General features: G+C 41.1%; 1 protein-coding gene across 1 annotated transcript in view; it reads right to left on the reverse strand.

The window, feature by feature from the left end:
• Positions 1 to 8,827: 8,827 nt before the first annotated feature.
• LOC139375512 (interferon-induced very large GTPase 1-like) overlaps positions 8,828 to 20,292 on the reverse strand; it is a 43,024-nt gene continuing 31,559 nt past the window's right edge. The window contains 3 exon segments of the mRNA XM_071117344.1: positions 8,828 to 9,822; positions 9,825 to 13,454; positions 14,649 to 14,918. Coding sequence (XP_070973445.1) covers positions 8,828 to 9,822; positions 9,825 to 13,454; positions 14,649 to 14,918 — 4,895 coding nt within the window.

Genomic DNA, 20,292 nt, shown 5'->3' on the forward strand with positions numbered 1-20,292 from the left:
AGAGCAACAGGGTTGGGAGGCTACTTTCATATAGCTTCTCTGATCAGTAATTACCTGTCAATCATCCATGCCTGAGAGCAACAGGGTTGGGAGTCTACTTTCATATAGCTTCTCTGATCAGTAATTACCTGTCAATCATCCATGCCTGAGAGCAACAGGGTTGGGAGGCTACTTTCATATAGCTTCTCTGATCAGTAATTACCTGTCAATCATCCATGCCTGAGAGCAACATGGTTGGGAGGCTACTTTCATATAGCTTCTCTGATCAGTAATTACCTGTCAATCATCCATGCGTGAGAGCAACATGGTTGGGAGGCTACTTTCATATAGCTTCTCTGATCAGTAATTACCTGTCAATCATCCATGCCTGAGAGCAACAGGGTTGGGAGGCTACTTTCATATAGCTTCTCTGATCAGTAATTACCTGTCAATCATCCATGCCTGAGAGCAACAGGGTTGGGAGGCTACTTTCATATAGCTTCTCTGATCAGTAATTACCTGTCAATCATCCATGCCTGAGAGCAACAGGGTTGGGAGGCTACTTTCATATAGCTTCTCTGATCAGTAATTACCTGTCAATCATCCATGCCTGAGAGCAACGGGGTTGGGAGGCTACTTTCATATAGCTTCTCTGATCAGTAATTACCTGTCAATCATCCATGCCTGAGAGCAACAGGGTTGGGAGGCTACTTTCATATAGCTTCTCTGATCAGTAATTACCTGTCAATCATCCACACCTGAGAGCAACAGGGTTGGGAGGCTACTTTCATATAGCTTCTCTGATCAGTAATTACCTGTCAATCATCCATGCCTGAGAGCAACAGGGTTGGGATCAATTCCATTTAAAAAAGGAAACGCCACATGTATGTTTAACCATTTCTTAGAAAAGATTACAATGCATAGACTTGGAGGTTGGCAGTGAGCTACCCTGAAGGAGCAGAGCCTGAGTGAAGTGTCATATTAAGTTAATAATATAGAACTGTTCTGTAGAATAGACCACATGTAAGTACAGTGTGAATCCAATTGGCACAATATCTGCTGATGCGATCAAATGATGTCACCACACTCGGGTTTCTTTCATGAACTGGCTTCGCTTCATATCCATTCAGTCATTTCAAGAAATAAACAGAAATTCCTATTTAACATTGTTTCTCATAGACAACTCCAACTTCCAATTTCAACATTCTCATTACATAGACAACTCCAACTTCCAATTTCAACATTCTCATTACATAGACAACTCCAACTTCCAATGTCAACATTCTCATTACATAGACAACTCCAACTTCCAATTTCAACATTCTCATTACATAGACAACTCCAACTTCCAATTTCAACATTCTCATTACATAAACAAGCTTTGAGGAAAATGTATTTCAGTTTATTCACTGTATTGAAATGGAATGGACCCTAAACCTGGTGCGAAATCACTTTCTTAAAGGCCCAGTCCAACAAGAACTTGGCCCTGGCTGCTGCTGCCCCCTAGTGGTAGGATGTGAGATGTGGAAATAGACTTGATTCGTCCCAATCTCTCTCTCCTCCCGACAAGTTTAAAAGCATTGGATTGGTTTAGGCATAGGCCATGGAAGAAGTTTCCATACCTGGCATTTTCTTTCCAATTTTACATTTTATTTCACCTTTATTTAACCAGGTAGGCCAGTTGAGAACAAGTTCAAATTTACAACTGCGACCTGGCCAAGATAAAGCAAAGCAGTGCGACACAAACAACAACACAGAGTTACACATGGAGTAAAACAAACATACAGTCAATAACACAATAGAAAAGTCTATATGCAGTGTGCGCAAATTAGGTTTCCAAGAAGGGAAGTGAACACGTGCACACTACAGGAGAAGGGAGATATTGGCCCGCAACCTGTCGCATAATCCACATATCTACTTCCATTCCTAACATCATTACACTGCGTCTCATACTAAATGTTTATTTTTTATGACAATTACAAAATGCAGAAAAATGGTTTGAAAGCATTTCTGTTGTGAAATGTTAACTAAAAAAGTAGACTCAGCAATATGACGTAGATGCAGAAAGTAAACCGCATAGTGGGTCAATTTCAACAACAACTAAGAGTGTTTTGGTGCCCTGGATACCACACTTTAAACAGCGTGATGCGAACCTGTGCACATGCGCAAGTACTGTGTGTGACTGCGAAGTGCTGCATCTCGTTAATCTCAATATCTCCGGTGCGGCCCGTGGCATCGTCTTTTCGCGGAGTCTACCTGGATGTGTTATATTTTCCTTGTGCCAAAATGACAGGTATATTTATCCATGGTTTGAGCAGGGAGGTCTGGATTGGACTTCAGCCATACAGAGGGAGTTTGGGAGTGGGTTGATGGCACCAGTGGTGTAAAAAGTACCCTATTTTCATACTTGAGTAAAAGTAAAGATACCTTAATAGAAAATGACTCAAATAAAAGTAATCCAGTAAAATACTACTTGAGTAAAAGTAAAAAAGTAGTTGGTTTTGAATATAGTTAAGTATCAAAAGTAAATGTATAAATAGTGGGTTGATGGGACATCTCATCTTATGGAGTTGTGTTGGATATACATTTCAAGTTAAGCAGTTTGTTTTTATTTGTAATTAAACTGGCATATCAGAAATGTATGTAATCTAGTGCACTAAATATATAATAGAAGTTAGCAGGTGTTATAGTAGTAGTGAAGAATACATGTACACAATTGTGTAATGTATTGTAGTGACTAGTCCCTCATCCAGCAACTGTCAACCCAACACCTTAGTAGTTACACCAAGAGATATGAAACCATTGATGAGGTTGCTAGGTGTTGGGTTAAGGTCACTATAGTATAAACTCAGTATATACCAGGTTATGAGGTTGCTAGGTGTTGGGTTAAGGTAACTACAGTATAACCTGGTCTATACTGAGTTTATACTGTAGTGACCTTAACCCAACACCTAGCAACCTCATAACCTGGTCTATACTGAGATTATGAGATTGCTAGGTGTTGGGTTAAGGTCACTACAGTATAAACTCAGTATAGACCAGGTTATGAGGTTGCTAGGTGTTGGGTTAAGGACACTACAGTATTAACTCAGTATAGACCAGGTTATGAGATTGCTACAGTAGTTGTTGGGTTAAGGTCACTACAGTACCAGGTTATGGGGACTGTATGGTAATTAGTCAAATGTTAGGCTGAATGTACTATAAACATTGTAATGTTAAAACAAGTTAATTTAGTTAATAGCATAAACACAGTGTGCTGCAATCTGTTCATTATGTTTATTTAAACCAGTCTTGCTGTCTGTGGAACATGTCTATGGCTGAATATGGAACAGAACACTAGTGTGATTCAGGAAGGATTCTGGAATGTTAACAGAATGATTCACCCATTTTCAATGTTATTATGTTTGTGTTGAGCCCAGAGATGTGTGATGAATAGTTGAGATTAAAGAGAGTTGAACTAGTAGTAGAATTATTCTGCCTTTGAGTTGCGTTCCCATGCAAAACTAGACAGAAAGCTAACAACTAAGTCTTCAATAAAACTCCCAAGGCGTGACTTTTCTTGAATGAATATATTGAAAACGTTTATGTTGTGAAACTGCAAAATACAGAAAATAATATACTTTAGTATTCAATTCACACCGACCTACTGTAACTGTACATTATACATTTGAAGTTGCATAAATACAAGGTACCATGCATCTGGCATGATGCCAAATCATATAGTTAATTGTTACTCATATGGTAATTGCCTTTCATTACTCTAATAATGTACAACCATCTATGTAGAATAACAAAACATATTACACTATAAACAGTAACAAAACTACAGTATTGGATATTTTACAATTCGTTGCATGACGCACGAGCAAAGTAATACAGCTAACGACATATATGAAAGGCATTGCAATTTGTGAGTAAATGCAACCAACCAACATTGATATGTAAGCAACTCTATCAATAACAAGATTATAATCATTAGCTAAATGCTTGAATCGAACTTACAAACAAATATTTTCCAAGGCTGAAGCGAGACAAGAAATAACTACACTGAAAGACCTGCACCGTAGCATTGTTTGTAGCTGCTTCTATGCGTGCAAAACAAATTCTGTACTTCCTGTTTGCGTTATCTTTCTAAGTAACAGAAAGCTCCACTAGGGGGCGAATAACACCATGGAACACAATGAAAATACATCTTAACCATTGTAATAAAATAATATGTTACCTTCTAACAGGATGGCAGCACAAGAATAGTGAGGGTGTTAAACCCAGAGATGTGTGATGACTATTTCAGATTAATGAGAGTTGAACTAGTAGTAGAACAAGTGGCAGGGACACAGTTTTTTTTTTTCAAATCCTAGAATATTAGCTTTAATTATTAAACCAAGGACTACTTCTGTAAATCTGATTTCATGTCAGATTTTATTTTTTTCATCCCTGCCGGCCAAACCCTCCCCTAACCAGGACGACGCTGGGCCAATTGTGCGCCGCCCCGTGGGTCTCCCAGTCGCTGTGACAGTGCCTGGACTCGAACCCAGAATCTCTAGTGGCCTTAGGCCACTGCGCCACTCGAGAGGCCCCTACTTCTGTAATTCAAAGACACCACATATACTTGTGCTCTTTCTCAGTCGTCTACAACTCTGTTCTCTCCTTCACTGATCTGAAATAGGAGACCAGGTGAAAGTTAAGCCAGTCTAATTTTGAGCTTCCTTCCACCATATTGTTTTCAAGTTTTTCCAAGCAGTTGAATGGGAGAGACAGATTTTTAAGCAATTGGTCTGGTTACAATTCCACATATGCCATACCCACACTGCCATCTATTGGTCAATTCTGATGTTTATGATCACCAGGAAAAGAATAATGTATTAAGAATCTCAGAGTAACATTGCTGATTTGTGATCAGTTTAGCCTTTTAGATCTCATTGAATAAGACTACATGGACAGGGAGGACCTGATCCTAGATCAGCACTCTACTCTGAGACACATGATGCTCACATTGTGGGCAATTCTCTTTTGACGAAATCTCTCCTTTGACGAACATATCAAGACTGTTTCAAGGATAGCTTTTTTCCATCTACGTAACATTGCAAAAATCAGAAACTTTCTGTCCAAAAATGATGCAGGAAAATGTATCCATGCTTTTGATACTTCTAGGTTAGACTACTGCAATGCTCTACTTTCCGGCTACCCGGATAAAGCACTAAATAAACTTCAGTTAGTGCTAAATACGGCTGATAGAATCCTGACTAGAACCAAAAAATGTGATCATATTACTCCAGTGCTAGCCTCCCTACACTGGCTTCATGTTAAGGCAAGGTGTCACGCCTCTCGTCGTCAGTGGAAGAAGCGGACCAAAGCGCAGTGTTGTAAGTGTTCATGATTTATTTTCAAAAAACACTTGAACAAAATAACAAAGAGCAAAACGACAACGAACAGTTCCGTCAGGTTCAGAAACACAAAACAGAAAATAGCACCCACAAAACACAGGTGGGAAAAGGCTGCCTAAGTATGATTCCCAATCAGAGACAACGGTAGACAGCTGACAGCCCGACCAAAACATAGACATACAAAAACCTAGACATAAAGAACATAGAATGCCCACCCAAATCACACCCTGACCAAACCAAAATGAGACATAAAAAGGCTCTCTAAGGTCAGGGCGTGACACAAGGGCTGATTTCAAGGTTTTACTGCCCATTACATGGGCTTGCTCCTACCCATCTTTCCAATATGGTCCTGCCATACATACCTACACGTACACTACGGTCACTAGACGCAGGCCTCCTAATTGTCCCTAGAATTTCTAAGCAAACAGCTGGAGGCAGGGTTATCCTATAGAGCTCAATTTTTATGGAAGGGTCTGCCTACCCATGTGAAAGACGCAGACTCGGTCTCAACCTTTAAGTCTTTACTGAAGACTCATCTCTTCAGTAGGTCATATGATTGAGTGTAGTCTGGCCCAGGAGTGTGAAGGTGAATGGAAAGGCTCTGGAGCAACGAACTGCCCTTGCTGTCTCTGCCTGGCCGGTTTCCCTCTCTCCACTGGGATTCTCTGCCTCTAACCCTATTACAGGGGCTGAGTCACTGACTTACTGGTGCTCTTCCATGCCGTCCCTAGGAGGGGTGCGTCACATGAGTGGGTTGAGTCACTGACGTGATCTTCCTGTCTGGCGGAGATCTTTGTGGGCTAAACTCGGCCTTGTCTCAGGATGGTAAGTTGGTGGTTGAAGATATCCCTCTAGTGGTGTGGGGGTTGTGCTTTGGGTTATATCCTGCCTGTTTGGCCCTGTCCGGGGGTATCATCGGATGGGGCCACAGTGTCTCCTGGCCCCTCCTGTCTCAGCCTCCAGTATTTATGCTGCAGTAGTTTATGTGTCGGGGGCTAGGGTTAGTCTGTTATATCTGGAGTACTTCTCCTGTCTTATCCGGTGTCCTGTGTGAATTTAAGTATGCGCTCCCTAATTCTTTCTTTCTTTCTCTCTTTCGGAGGACCTGAGCCCTAGGACTATGCCTCAGGACTACCTGGCATGATGACTCTTTGCTGTCCACAGTCCACCTGGACGTGCTGCTGCTCCAGTTTCAACTGTTCTGCCTGCGGCTATGGAACACTGACCTGTTCACCGGACGTGCTACCTGTCCCAGACCTGCTGTTTTCAACTCTCTAGAGACAGCAGGAGCGGTAGAGATACTCTTAATGATCGGCAATGAAAAGCCAACTGACATTTACTCCTCAGGTGCTGACTTTTTGCACCCTCGACAACTACTGTGATTATTATTATTTGACCATGCTGATCATTTAGGAACATTTGAACATCTTGGCCATGTTCTGTTATAATCTCCACCCGGCACAGCCAGAAGAGGACTGGCCACCCCTCATAGCCTGGTTCCTTTCTAGGTTTCTTCTTAGGTTTTTATCCTTTCTAGGGAGTTTTTCCTAGCCACCGTGCTTCTACACCTGCATTGCTTGCTGTTTGAGGTTTTAGGCTGGGGTTTTGTACAGCACTTTGAGATATCAGCTGATGTAAGAAGGGCTTTATAAATACATTTGATTTGAATTCTGGTGTTTATTATCACCAGGGACCGAATAATGTATCAAGCGTCTCAGAAAATATTGCAGATTTAGGATCAGTTTAGCCTTTCAGATAACATTGAATAAGACTACATGGACAGGCAGGACCTGATCCTAGATCAGCACTCCTACTCTGAAATGCTTGATACATGCTTGAACAAGCAAATACTGGTGTTCTATTGATGGAAAGTATTTCTCATGACACCAAATAATTATTTTAAACCAAACAATGTTTTTCACCAAATAGTGTTTTTAACCAAATAATGTTTTAATCCAAATAATGTTTTTAATGATTTGGTTTTTATTCATTATCATCTAATAACAAGATAATACAAAATGGAAAGTTTTTTTTTACTTTCAATGTCAACAATATGTCTACAAACTACAGTAAATATACTGTGTGTGGATGTTCACTGCAATGAAAAATAACATTTGTAAGAGATCATAAACAATATCAATATTTGTTAAATACAATGAAACTTTTTTGGTCTTCATCATGCTGATAGTTTTGCCAACTGAAAGCCATTTCCTGCAGGCCTTAGAGAGTTTAATCTCACACCATCATCATCATCAACTACAAAAACAAAATAATCAACAATCTTCATCAACTGCCATATTTATAAATCACCATCATCAACAAACATCATCATCACAAATAAATGCAAACAGCATCATCAATACCATTATAATCATTAGCATCCAAAACAACAGTCACAGTGCAGGACCTCAAAACATACTATATACCTCAAGCACAACTGAATAGAATGAATTAAGTTACATTACTGATGGTCTCTAAGCATTACTTCAAAACTTACTACATACATCAAGCATACCTGAAGAGTATTAATGAAGTTACATTACTGATGGTCACTAAGCAGTACTTCAAAACATACTATATAAATCAAGCATACCTGAAGAGTATTAAGAAGTTACATTACTGATGTTCACTGATTATGAATTATACTGTATCCAAACTAACGTCTTCAAAGCAATGAAGTCATTGAACAAATCACTATTTGAAGGTGTGATCCATTAAAAACATTATCTTTTAAGTCTACTTAGCAATGATTCTTGTTGAAGTAAAAAAATTTTAAAGACCAGTAAATGTGTAAAACCTGTATATGAAACAACATATTATTCTCTAAATAAAAAATGACATCAAGAGGTAAAAGGTCAAATAACAAAAACAAAGGCCAAGCCAATCGTTCACCACTGAACCATCCAGCCCGTCATAATCATTGATCTGTGATTAAGGCATATCAAGCCATTGGTTGGATGGTAAGTACATGAGAGAAATATAATTATTATTATTGAAACTAAATGAACAATGTCAGACTAGCTTCTTAGTTACCTGTGTATTGTGTTTGTTTATTTATGGACATTATCAAGTCACAAAAATCATGTTGGTTAACCTGCTGGTGTTCATGATCACTTCTCTTACATTTTGTCTGATTTCTGAATTTGCTCAAATCTCTTTGTTAACATCATCAAGATTTGAATTTTGTATTGATTATAATATTGTATTAATTTCCCATAAAACTCAGTTTTAGCTGTTTCGTTATGGAACATCAGATCTGTAAATTGCCAAGAATTCATATCATTTATCAATGTATTTGAAAATATGACTGTCATGCTGCAGTTCTTCTTTTCAGAATTGCATTGGGTTTTGCCCATTCTGCACATTATTTCCTCATGTTTGATTCTGTGATATATCAATGTCATTAGTTATTTCTGGTTCTCATGTCTGACATCTTTAAATCGTTGAATGTCGAAAACTAGAAACTAATCTTTCATGTTGAATGAGCCCTTCAAGCCCTTCATTGCATCATCACTTGTTAATGCCTTCCAGTCCTCTGGGATATCAGCAGGAAGTGTTGAGTCTCCTCTGTCTTCAGCGATTCTCTCATTGAATGTGGCCATCACATACTTCCAGTAGTCTGAAGCCTCCATACTGGAATCTCCAGTTATGATCCAGTCAGGGTAATATGTCTGGTAGTCCTTGTAGGGGTGAGGTTTGTCTCCTGTCAGGGAGGTCCTGAATTTTTTGTCACTATTCACTTTGGAGGAACATATGTCAGTTAGTAACACATTTGTATCCGTCTTCCTCCAGCCATCGACACCCTGTGGACGGTGAATGAAGGTAAAGTGTTTGGTATGTTCCTTACTTCCTGCTTCACAGGGTGCACTGCAGAAGGGACATACTTCCCCACAGCCAAACAGACTGGTGAACATCTTGTCCTGAGGCTTGAATGGCAGAGATCCGAGTCTCTCTTTGATGTCTCCTCCCTTGTTGTACTCAGCTACCAGTGACAGCTCCATTTCTCTCACATAATTTGTTAGGTAGTCAGCAAACTGTTCTGTATTTTCAGAGTAGTTCAGAGTCATGATCAAATCCAGACCATCCTTGGGGTAGACGAGCTTCTTTCCAAGGGCACTGCAGATGTTCTGAATGAAAGTATTGATATCTTTTACAGTGCTATGTGATTTTCTGATGTTAGAAATTGTATCAGTAATTATTTTGACTATCTCTGAAAGATGTTTCTTCTCCAACTTTTCCAGACTGTTCTCCTTTGACAGTTGTTGGACAATCTGGTCAAACAGCCAGTCCTTCACAAACTTTTCATTATGGTTTATGTACCTTTTATATTTATCATATTTTCCATCTGTCAGGAGTTGTTTCAAAATGGAGAACTGGAAGGACGTCCGTGTGCTGTAATCCTCTGACCCTTCACCCGTCTTCACTTCATCAACCACATCAGGACCAATCATTTTGGTCCATAGTCCAGTACAGCTGGCTGCAAACAGAGCTTTGAGAACTCCTCAGCTTTCTTTTGGCACTGGTCTCGGTTATTAAATAAGTATTTGAAATCAGTAAGGTACTTGTTCTTAGACTGTTCCAGACATTTCCGGGGGTCGTTGACTGTAATTAAATCATCATGCTTCTTTTGAAATGTTCTCACTGCTCTGCCACAGATGTGCAGCTTCAGTTTAATCTCACATTCCTCAGAAACTTTACGTTTCTTGTTTTGTTGCAATGTTTGATCAATTATTTCAAGAAGCTCTTTGATGTAAGTATCATGGTAATCTGTTTTGCTTCCCACCTTCTGTGTTATAAACTCCTGACACTGTGTTATGATGTCATCACAGAAGTCTTGTGGTTTCTTCCTGTCATCTCTATTCCATAACCTCACGATGTCCTTAGTCTTCTGCCACAGATCCCCTGACTCTACAACAAATGGGTTCTTGCCACAGTCACCCAAACTTTTTCCATGCAACAAACTTTGGACATAACCCGACCTCGTAGATAAATGGTCTTGTAAAATGCTGAAGGCATCCTGAGCAACATGTCTTCTTGGGAGTCCTCTGAATTTGATATCAGACAGAGTTTTCTTCCACATTCTTTCAAACTCTTTTATGAGGACCTGTTCTGATAAATCAGATTTATTCTGTTTACAGGTTTGTAGCAAAGCCAGCACCATCTTCTCCATTGTATTTGCCTGAGAACTCTTGATGTCATCCAGTTGGGCCATTCCCTCTTTGATTTCAACAGCTCCATGTAAAGTGTTACTGATTGTGTTTTCTGTCTCTCGTCTCAGTGTTTTGGCACTGGACACAAAGCCTTCCCTGTATTTTTCCACCAGATTGACATGGCCATCTTGCTTTTCAAAGTATTTTACTAGATTGTCTTGGATTTCCTTTTCTCCCTCTGCAAGCTTCTTGGATGCTTCTGCCATCAAGTCTTTTAGCACATCTCTTATGGTGATCTGGTGATTAAGAACTGTCATGCCAAAATTTGAAATGTTGGTTTCAGCACCAATCATCCAGTTGTACATCTCCTTCTGGAAGGCCCGTTCCCAACCATTGTACTCAGAGCACAATCTGGCGTATGCATCTGCAACCAAGCTGTTTTTGAAACTGAAAATGAAGTTCTCAAATTTAACAGACTCCCACAAGCTTTGTGTCCACTTCATGAAATGTGTCAAATCATCATTTTTTGGGCATATTCTAAAATCTTTCATCAAGCTCTTTTTTAAATCATACACAGCCTCACTGTAGCCAGCATTGACTGGAGCCATAGGGGGAGTCCCATGCCAGAGTCCTGGGATGTAGCAGCTGCTTGTGTCTGGATCATACTCCATCACATCAGTGAACTTGGTGATATTCTCCTTCTTCTCCATTCTGGCTGCTGCCTGGGTCATTTCATTCAACTGTTCCAACAACTTATTTCTGTCCCTCATGTTGTTGTCATGAGCAGACATGTCTGACACATTCTGGTGCACAAAATGACATATCGGCTTCTTCCCCACTTCCTTCATCCTGATAAAAGCATGAACAACAATCTGTAGAATGTCTTTCATCTCTGTGGAGTTCTCCATGGACATGTTGATGATAGTGACATCACTGAGTCCTATCACCAGTGTTGCCAGTTCATTGTCATGTTCATAGCTATGATCTAGTTGGGCCAACTCTGGTGATTTCAACCCCTCTGTGTCAATCACCATGATGAAGTCACATTTCAATTCCTCCTTGAGGTCTTTGTTGACTTTAATCAGTAGCATGAAGGCCCCTCTGGTGCATCTTCCACTGCTGACAGCAAACTGGGCCCCAAACATGGTGTTGAGGAGAGTGGACTTCCCAGTGCTTTGAACCCCTAAAACTGTCACAACACGAATCTTGCTGTTAGAGTCCACAAGATTATGCAGCCGAGTCAGAACAGCTGATATCCATTTCAGAGGGATATTTGATGCATCTCCATCCACAAGCTCAATGGGGAAACCATCCAACAGCATCTGAGCACACAATCCAGGGAGATGCTCCATCTGTTTCCTTTGAGGGCTGTCTTCAGGGAGGGAGCAGGCAGCTTCATATAACTGGCCCAACTCACGTAGGAAGTGTTCAAGTCCCAGGGAACCGTCAGATATTTGCCTATCCAACTCTGTAATGTCTTTTTTATCTGCAGATTCTTTTTTCTGGAGCATTTTATACTTTTCTCGTAAACCAGACAGATTCTTCCGTGACATATTGTCCAAATATATCCGCATCCATTTGATGAAATAGGATCGCTCCACTTCTGAACTTGACATGCCAATTAGAAAATGTGTCATTGCCTCTGTCATCTCAAAGCTTTGTTGCTTTTCTCTGAGTTTTATTTCCTTTTTCTTCAGAGAGCTCCTGTAGTGTTCAATGTCTTGATCCCCTTGTTTTCTCAGCCTACACCTCTCTTTCTCCAACTGGGAAATCTCTTTCCAGACTTGCCCTTGTAAGGGTAGTTGTTTGTCTTTGAATTTAATTGTGTCTGTGATGTTGCTGGTGATTTTATCTGCCATCTTCCTGGCACTCTGACACTCATCATTGTCTTCATCAACCAGAATCCCACTCTGACGAGCAATAACATCCATTTTTTCAATTGGCAATTTGTTTTGGCAATTTTCAATTACATCACCCACAGATGACTGCAGGGTTTTTACAAATGCTGCTTCGTTCCTCCCCTTCTTTTCTATTACATGTGTTACTTTGTCTCCTGTGAAGGTTTTTCTCTGAGAGTTAACAACCAGAAATAACTCTGTGTTTATGTCTTTCAAAACCTCAGAATCAGCCTCTAATTCATCACTAAACACGTAAATTGCTGCTGATGTTTGACACAGAAAGGAAAACTGTGTTTTAAAGGACCTGATGTCTCCTCTCAGATTGGCAAAAGCCACAGGCTTGGTGAACCTGTCTATGTTTCTTTTCCCACATGGGAGGTACCAGCTGATTTCAACTAGACCATTTGAAATCTTCCGAGGTACATCACCACAGTCCATATCACGATGGACAAATGTGTCAGGATTACTTAGCAGTTTGTTCAACATATTAGACTTGGACAAGCTGCTTTCTCCTAACCTAACAAAGGACACCATGGGAATATCAGAGAGTACAATTCTCTCCTCTATGAAGGACTTGGTGTCTACTTGTGAAGAGGGTCTAAACTTCCTCACTATGTCCCTCAAGGCCCACAGCATCAAAGTGCTTTGTTCTGTGTCACAGTTGGGCAGCAGCAGAGGAACAGCAAACTGACAGATGGACATTTTCTGGACCATCTCCTGCTGCAGGAAACCATCTGAACACAGAAACAGGGCAGTGATCAGGTCTAGTGGATTAATGACATTACTAGTATCAGAGTCAGTGTCCAGGTTGTCTACACCACAATAGGAAACCTCATGGTCAGTGGTCAGACATTTAACACTCCTTGCATTCAGATTTGCCATCATTAATTTCTTCAGGAAGGCCCCTGGAAGTGACTGCATAGTGGTAAGAGGTTCATCTGATGTAGTATCAGCATTTATCTCAAGGACAGTACTTAACATCAGCTTGTTTTCATAATGATCTTCTAGTCCAGCCTTGGACAACAGCTCCTTGAGACAGGATCCTGTAAATAGAAAGGAAGATCAGGAAAAAGAAATGATCCAGGGAATTCACCATCAAATATATATATATTTTCTATGCCACTCCGACATTCCCGTCAAAACAACAGTTTGTTTTTTTTCAAATCCAATGTATTTTCCACGTAGATTCCATGTCGCAATACGCTGACAAATTAAGTTTAAATATACAGTGGGGCAAAAAAGTATTTAGTCAGCCACCAATTGTGCAAGTTCTCCCACTTAAAAAGATGAGAGAGGCCTGTAATTTTCATCATAGGTACACTTCAACTATGACAGACAAAATTAGAGAAAAAAATCTCGAAAATCACATTGTAGGATTTTTAATGAATTTATTTGCAAATTATGGTGGAAAATAAGTATTTGGTCACCTACAAACAAGCAAGATTTCTGGCTCTCACAGACCTGTAACTTCTTCTTTAAGAGGCTCCTCTGTCCTCCACTCATTACCTGTATTAATGGCACCTGTTTGAACTTGTTATCAGTATAAAAGACACCTGTCCACAACCTCAAACAGTCACACTCCAAACTCCACTATTGCCAAGACCAAAGAGCTGTCAAAGGACACCAGAAACAAAATTGTAGACCTGCACCAAGCTGGGAAGACTGAATCTGCAATAGGTAAGCAGCTTGGTTTGAAGAAATCAACTGTGGGATTATTAGGAAATGGAAGACATACAAGACCACTGATAATCTCCCTCGATCTGGGGCACCACGCAAGATCTCACCCCGTGGGGTCAAAATGATCACAAGAACGGTGAGCAAAAATCCCAGAACCACACGGGGGGACCTAGTGAATGACCTGCAGAGAGCTGGGACCAAAGTAACGAAGCCTACCATCAGTAACACACTACGCCGCCAGGGACTCAAATCCTGCAGTGCCAGACATGTCCCCCTGCTTAAGCCAGTACATGTCCAGGCTCGTCTGAAGTTTGCTAGAGAGCATTTTAATGATCCAGAAGAAGATTGGGAGAATGTCATATGGTCAGATGAAACCAAAATATAACTTTTTGGTAAAAACTCAACTTGTCGTGTTTGGAGGACAAAGAATGCTGAGTTGCATCTAAATAACACCATACCTACTGTGAAGCATGGGGGTGGAAACATCATGCTTTGGCGCTGTTTTTCTGCAAAGGGACCAGTTTTCTCCCAGACAATACTTAAGTAGGCTACTTCCTTACCTGTGGTGAGGGTTGTTGACACCAGTTGACTTTGCTTTCCATTTTCCAGCACAGTGCAGACAGTGACAGAGTACTGAGTACCACCTTGCAGGTCAGAGAGAGTGATGCTGTGTGTAGATGTGGTAGTGATGTGTGGTTCTGTCCCTGGACAGCGGTAGGAGATCTGGTAATGATGTTGGGTTTGGTTCAATCCTGGTGGCTGGTTCCAGCTAACAGCAGCTGATGTGATGTCCACTGAGTCAACAGTCAGCTGGTCTGGAGCAGGAAGTACTAGGGGAAAATATATTATTGTCAGGGCTATAGTTTAACTCCAGAAATATACTACAGGAGGAACAAGTTTAATAGTAGTCAAAGAGTAGAAAAGTTTTGTTTTGAAATGGGAAGATAAAAGCTTAAAACATAAGTTTGATTTGTAAACGAGTGAACGTTATTCATAATAATGTGGATAGGAGTGTCACGGATGTCAAATTAGATTTTCCTTTATTATTATTATGACGCCAACAATAAACAATCCAAAACAACCGTGACGCTAAAGGGCTATGTGCCACAAACAACGTTAACCTCCCACACAGAAAGGAGGTAAAAGGGCTACCTAAGTATGGTTCCCAATCAGAGACAACGATAGACAGCTGTCCCTGATTGAGAATCATACCCGGCCAAAAACAAAGAAATACAAAAACATAGAAAATAGAACATAGAATGCCCACCCAAATCACACCCTGACCAAACCCAAAATAGAGACATAAAAAGCTCTAAGGTCAGGGCGTGACAAGGAGAGAACCGTTTACCCTCAGTTATTGGACAGATCATAGAGCCATATATGCCGTTTTAGAAACTGTTCTTCTTTAAGCATTGCATGTCAATGGAGGAATCATGATATCACACAGGGCTGTGGGCCAGAAGGTTGTGGGTTCACGGATAAGAGTATGGGTGGAAAGATCTCCTTTATAGTAAAAGCATTGCATGAATCTAGCATCATATTTGCAGGCCTTAAAAAATGTGGCCTGTTAAAAAAATGTCATGCAATTCTACCTTCTTGTACATACAGCAGAATCATTTTCAGTACCACACAAATTACAGAATTGACATTCAAAGAATAGACAGATAGGCCTATCTATGTGTTCATCTTATGATATTTTTCCAATGCCAAATCAATGTGTCTTGTTTGCAAATCATTAAATCTGAGACGTCATTAGGAATCTGAGCATGGTACTTTCCAAAGTTAGGCCTACCTTTCCACCCCAGACAGAGTAGGCCTACCTTTCCACCCCAGACAGAGTAGTCCTACATTTCCACCCCAGACAGATTAGGACTACCTTTCCACCCCAGACAGAGTAGGCCTACCTTTCCACCCCAGACAGAGTAGGCCTACCTTTCCACCCCAGACAGAGTAGTTCTACCTTTCCACCCCAGACAGAGTAGTCCTACATTTCCACCCCAGACAGATTAGGACTACCTTTCCACCCCAGACAGAGTAGGCCTACCTTTCCACCCCAGACAGAGTAGGCCTACCTTTCCACCCCAGACAGAGTAGGCCTACCTTTCCACCCCAGACAGAGTAGTCCTACATTTCCACCCCAGACAGATTAGGACTACCTTTCCACCCCAGACAGAGTAGGCCTACCTTTCCACCCCAGACAGAGTAGGCCTGCCTTTCCACCCCAGACAGAGTAGTTCTACCTTTCCAACCCAGACAGAGTAGGCCTACCTTTCCACCCCAGACAGATTAGGCCTACCTTTCCACCCCAGACAGATTGGGCCTACCTTTCCACCCCAGACAGAGTAGGCCTACCTTTCCACCCCAGACAGAGTAGTCCTACCTTTCCACCCCAGACAGAGCAGGACTACCTTTCCACCCCAGACAGAGTAGTCCTACCTTTCCACCCCAGACAGAGTAGTCCTACCTTTCCACCCCAGACAGAGTAGGACTACCTTTCCACCCCAGACAGAGTAGTCCTACCTTTCCACCCCAGACAGAGTAGGCCTACTTTTCCACCCCAGACAGAGGAGGCCTACCTTTCCACCCCAGACAGAGTCGTCCTACCTTTCCACCCCAGACAGAGGAGGCCTACCTTTCCACCCCAGACAGAGTAGGTCTACCTTTCCACCCCAGAAAGAGTATGCCGACCGACAGGCAAATGTAAGCTTTAACTGCAGGCTACTCTTCTTCCATGGCTTAACCCAACGAGAGAAGGTCATAAGTGTTTCCCTAAAAACTGTCTGGGTTTAAACATATTCTATTGTACAGAAAGTGAATAGCTTAATCAATTGATAGGGAAATAATTTGATTACTTCCCTAGCAAAGTACATTTTTTGTGTCCTCGGTGATAGAAGGTTGTAGCTCTGTCTATGAATGTCAAAGTAACAAAACAATGATATCCCCTTTTGCATTGGCGTCACGTCTTTCCCGGGTATTGTACAGCTTGTTTCAAGCATAAAGCATCGCGGACCAAAGCACTGTTATAGATCACTTTATATAATCAGATCCGATTTACTGTTTTCAAAATATTACGATTTTCTTTAATAAAAGGTAGGCCTATGGAATACCCTCTCATACACCCTCAATTAGAGTCTTGGTTTTAACTTAACAGCCCTACACTGTTACAGAGGTAGACTATATGTGTGTTTATTTTGGTACTTTTTACCCCTTTTTCTCCCCAATTGGGACTTACAGCCTTGCATGCATGCGCCCGGTCGCCACAAGGAGTCGCTAGAACGCGATGGGACAAGGACATCCCAGTCGGCCAAAGCCTCCCCTAACCCGGACGACACTGGGCCAATTGTGCGCCGCCTCATAGGTCTCCCGGTCGTGACCAGCTGCAACACAGCCTGAGATCGACCCTGGTTCTGAAGTGACGCCTCTAGCACTGTGATGCAGTGCCTTAGACTGCTGCACCACTCGGGAGGCCACAGAGGTAGATCATTTAAAGAGTGCATGGTGGGTGGAGGAATTGAACGACAAATATATGGATATAGCATTCTATAGCCTAAATCAGTCTGTCAAACAGGTAGGCCTACCTCTTATTTTTTAAATAGGAAGAAAAAGGCACCAACACAAAGCCCTCTTGTTGTTAGTAAAGTCTAATTAAATGAAGACGTTGAAATGACTTATGCCTACTGGAATTTGCCTACTTTCAGCACCATGAGCTGTCCACTTCAGATTGAATTTGCAGCGGCTGCTGCATCAAGTTTCAACACCAAAATGTAAGTTACTCGAATCTGGCTTATTGGGAGGTCAGTAACTCTGATAAATACATCATGGGACAGAAACATATTGTTAAAAAAATACATCTATAAAAGTAGTTTCAAGCTATCAAAGTTGACCTTTGATCCTCCTCATATTTGCGCTCTCCTTCTCAAACTGAACAGAACATAGGCTAGTGCAGCCTAGTTTTATTTACACCATCCAAGCAGCTATCTTCGAAATATCACTTTGCTCTCTGCTTCTCTGAGCATGCAGTTTAACGTATAGCCTATAGGCTATTGATAATTTGATTGAGACCACATTAAAGAGCCTATAGGTGCACTTGATATTGCAAGCCCAGCGGAGAATCAGACATGAGGGGCAGCATCCGCCACACATTGATACTGTATATAGCCTAAAGCAACCAAAACCTAAACCCTTCCTTTAACTGAAAAAGCATGACCCCATTTTCCTCAAGGGAACCATTCTGTACATTTTGATCCGTCCTGAATGTTATAAGAAATTAAGAATTTCTGCTGTATACATTTAGTAACAGTGCTGAACAGGTTCTAAATTGTTGTCACCACAACCCCCTCCCACACAATGTTTGTAAAAATATAAATGAAAAGAATGCAGTGATTCTAATTCCTATCCACAACAAAACTGATACAATTAAAGCAATCAGAGGAAGATCAACTCCTTGACTTAATGACTCAGAGGAATGGAAGAAAACATGAATTCAGAGTTTACTAAAATGTTTATTAATTTCAGCACCAAACTGCAACGTGAGAACTGGGGAATTCGCCATCATATATTTCTCATCAGGGAAGATACTGTACCTTTACATCCCATGCTGAAACATTCATTATGATTAGTTTACAGAATCATTTTGATAACGAGTTAAGGTATAATAAACTTCGACACCAGATATAATACTTAAGTAGGGTAATTCCTTACCTGTGGTGAGGGTTGTTGACAGCAGTTGACTTTGCCATCCATTTTCCAGCACAGTGCAGACACTGACAGAGTACTGAGTAGCAGGTTTCAGGTCATGGAGAGTGATGCTGGGTGAAGATGTGATAGTGATGTGTGGTTCTGTCCCTGGACAGTGGTAGGAGATCTGGTAATGATGTTGGGTTTGGTCCAATCCTGGTGGCTGACTCCAGCTAACAGCAGCTGATGTGGTGTCCACTGAGTCAACAGTCAGCTGGTCTGGAGCAGGAAGTACTAAGAGAAAATACATTATTGTCAACGCTATAGTTTAACTCTAGAAATATACTACAGGAGAAACAGTCGAAGAGTAGGTGAAAAATAGAAAAGGTCAGCTTGCAATTCCTTTTGATATGGGAAGAAATAAGCTGAAGCAGAAGTCACACAATCTGGGATAGATATGTAAAGTTAAAAAAGTTTACACTTTATGCATTTATGATCTTCACTGTGCCACTGCAAAGATGTTACCGCCATGGCAACAAAAAAGGTCATTATACTCTCCACAATAACAAATGTTTTATGTGGTCCTTTGGATAACTGCATCCCACTGCTGGCTTGCTTCTGAAGTTAAGCAGGGTTGGTCCTGGTCAGTCCTTGGATGGGAAACCAGATGCTGCTGGAAGTGGTTTTGGAGGGCCAGTAAGAGGCAAACTTTCCTCTGGTCTAAATAAATACCCCAATGCCCCAGGGCAGTGATTGGGGACATTGCCCTGTGTAGGGTGCTGTCTTGTTCGGATGAGATGTTAACGGCTGTCCTAACTCTTTGTGGTCACTAAAGATCCCATGGTACTTATTGTAAGAGTAGAGGTGTTAACCCTGGTGTCCTGGCTAAATTCCCAATATGGCCCTCATACCATCATGGTCACCTAATCATCCCCAGCTTACAATTGGCTCATTCATCCCCCCTCCTCTCCCCCTGTAAATATTCTCCAGGTTGTTGCTGTCAATGAGATTGTGCTCTCAGTCAACTTAGCTGGTAAAATAAATAAAACCATATCAGTCCAGAGAACCCAGCACAATGTGGCTTTTCATGTAATTTTCTTCCAATTATCGGAATGTCCAGACCTGATATTTCGCCACTGCAATGAAGTGTTTAACCATTGTCTTTTCAGGACAACCAGGGCTTCAAGTAGAACACAACATTTTTTACACAAACCGTTGCATTCATGAGTGTTGTTGACAAATGTTGTCGGCCAAAGCAAAAACCCCTGATATAAATGTATTTATATGAATGCTGTTTGTACAGATAGTGTTTGCTCGTTGGGAAATGAATATCCCCCTCATCAGTGACAACTGTGTGGAATTTTGAGTTTGTGACAGCAACTATGTGAGCTCATCACAGTATTGTAGACACTATGTCCTGGGATTTCCTATAATCTTCTACGTAGAAGAACTCCTCACCTTCTAACAACTCATGTGTAGCTTGTGATTGTCATAGAGCAAAACTTTATGTGTGCTTGTTCGTGTTCG

Source organism: Oncorhynchus clarkii, chromosome 19, assembly GCF_045791955.1.
Source record: "Oncorhynchus clarkii lewisi isolate Uvic-CL-2024 chromosome 19, UVic_Ocla_1.0, whole genome shotgun sequence".
In the NCBI taxonomy this organism is placed as follows: domain Eukaryota; kingdom Metazoa; phylum Chordata; class Actinopteri; order Salmoniformes; family Salmonidae; genus Oncorhynchus; species Oncorhynchus clarkii.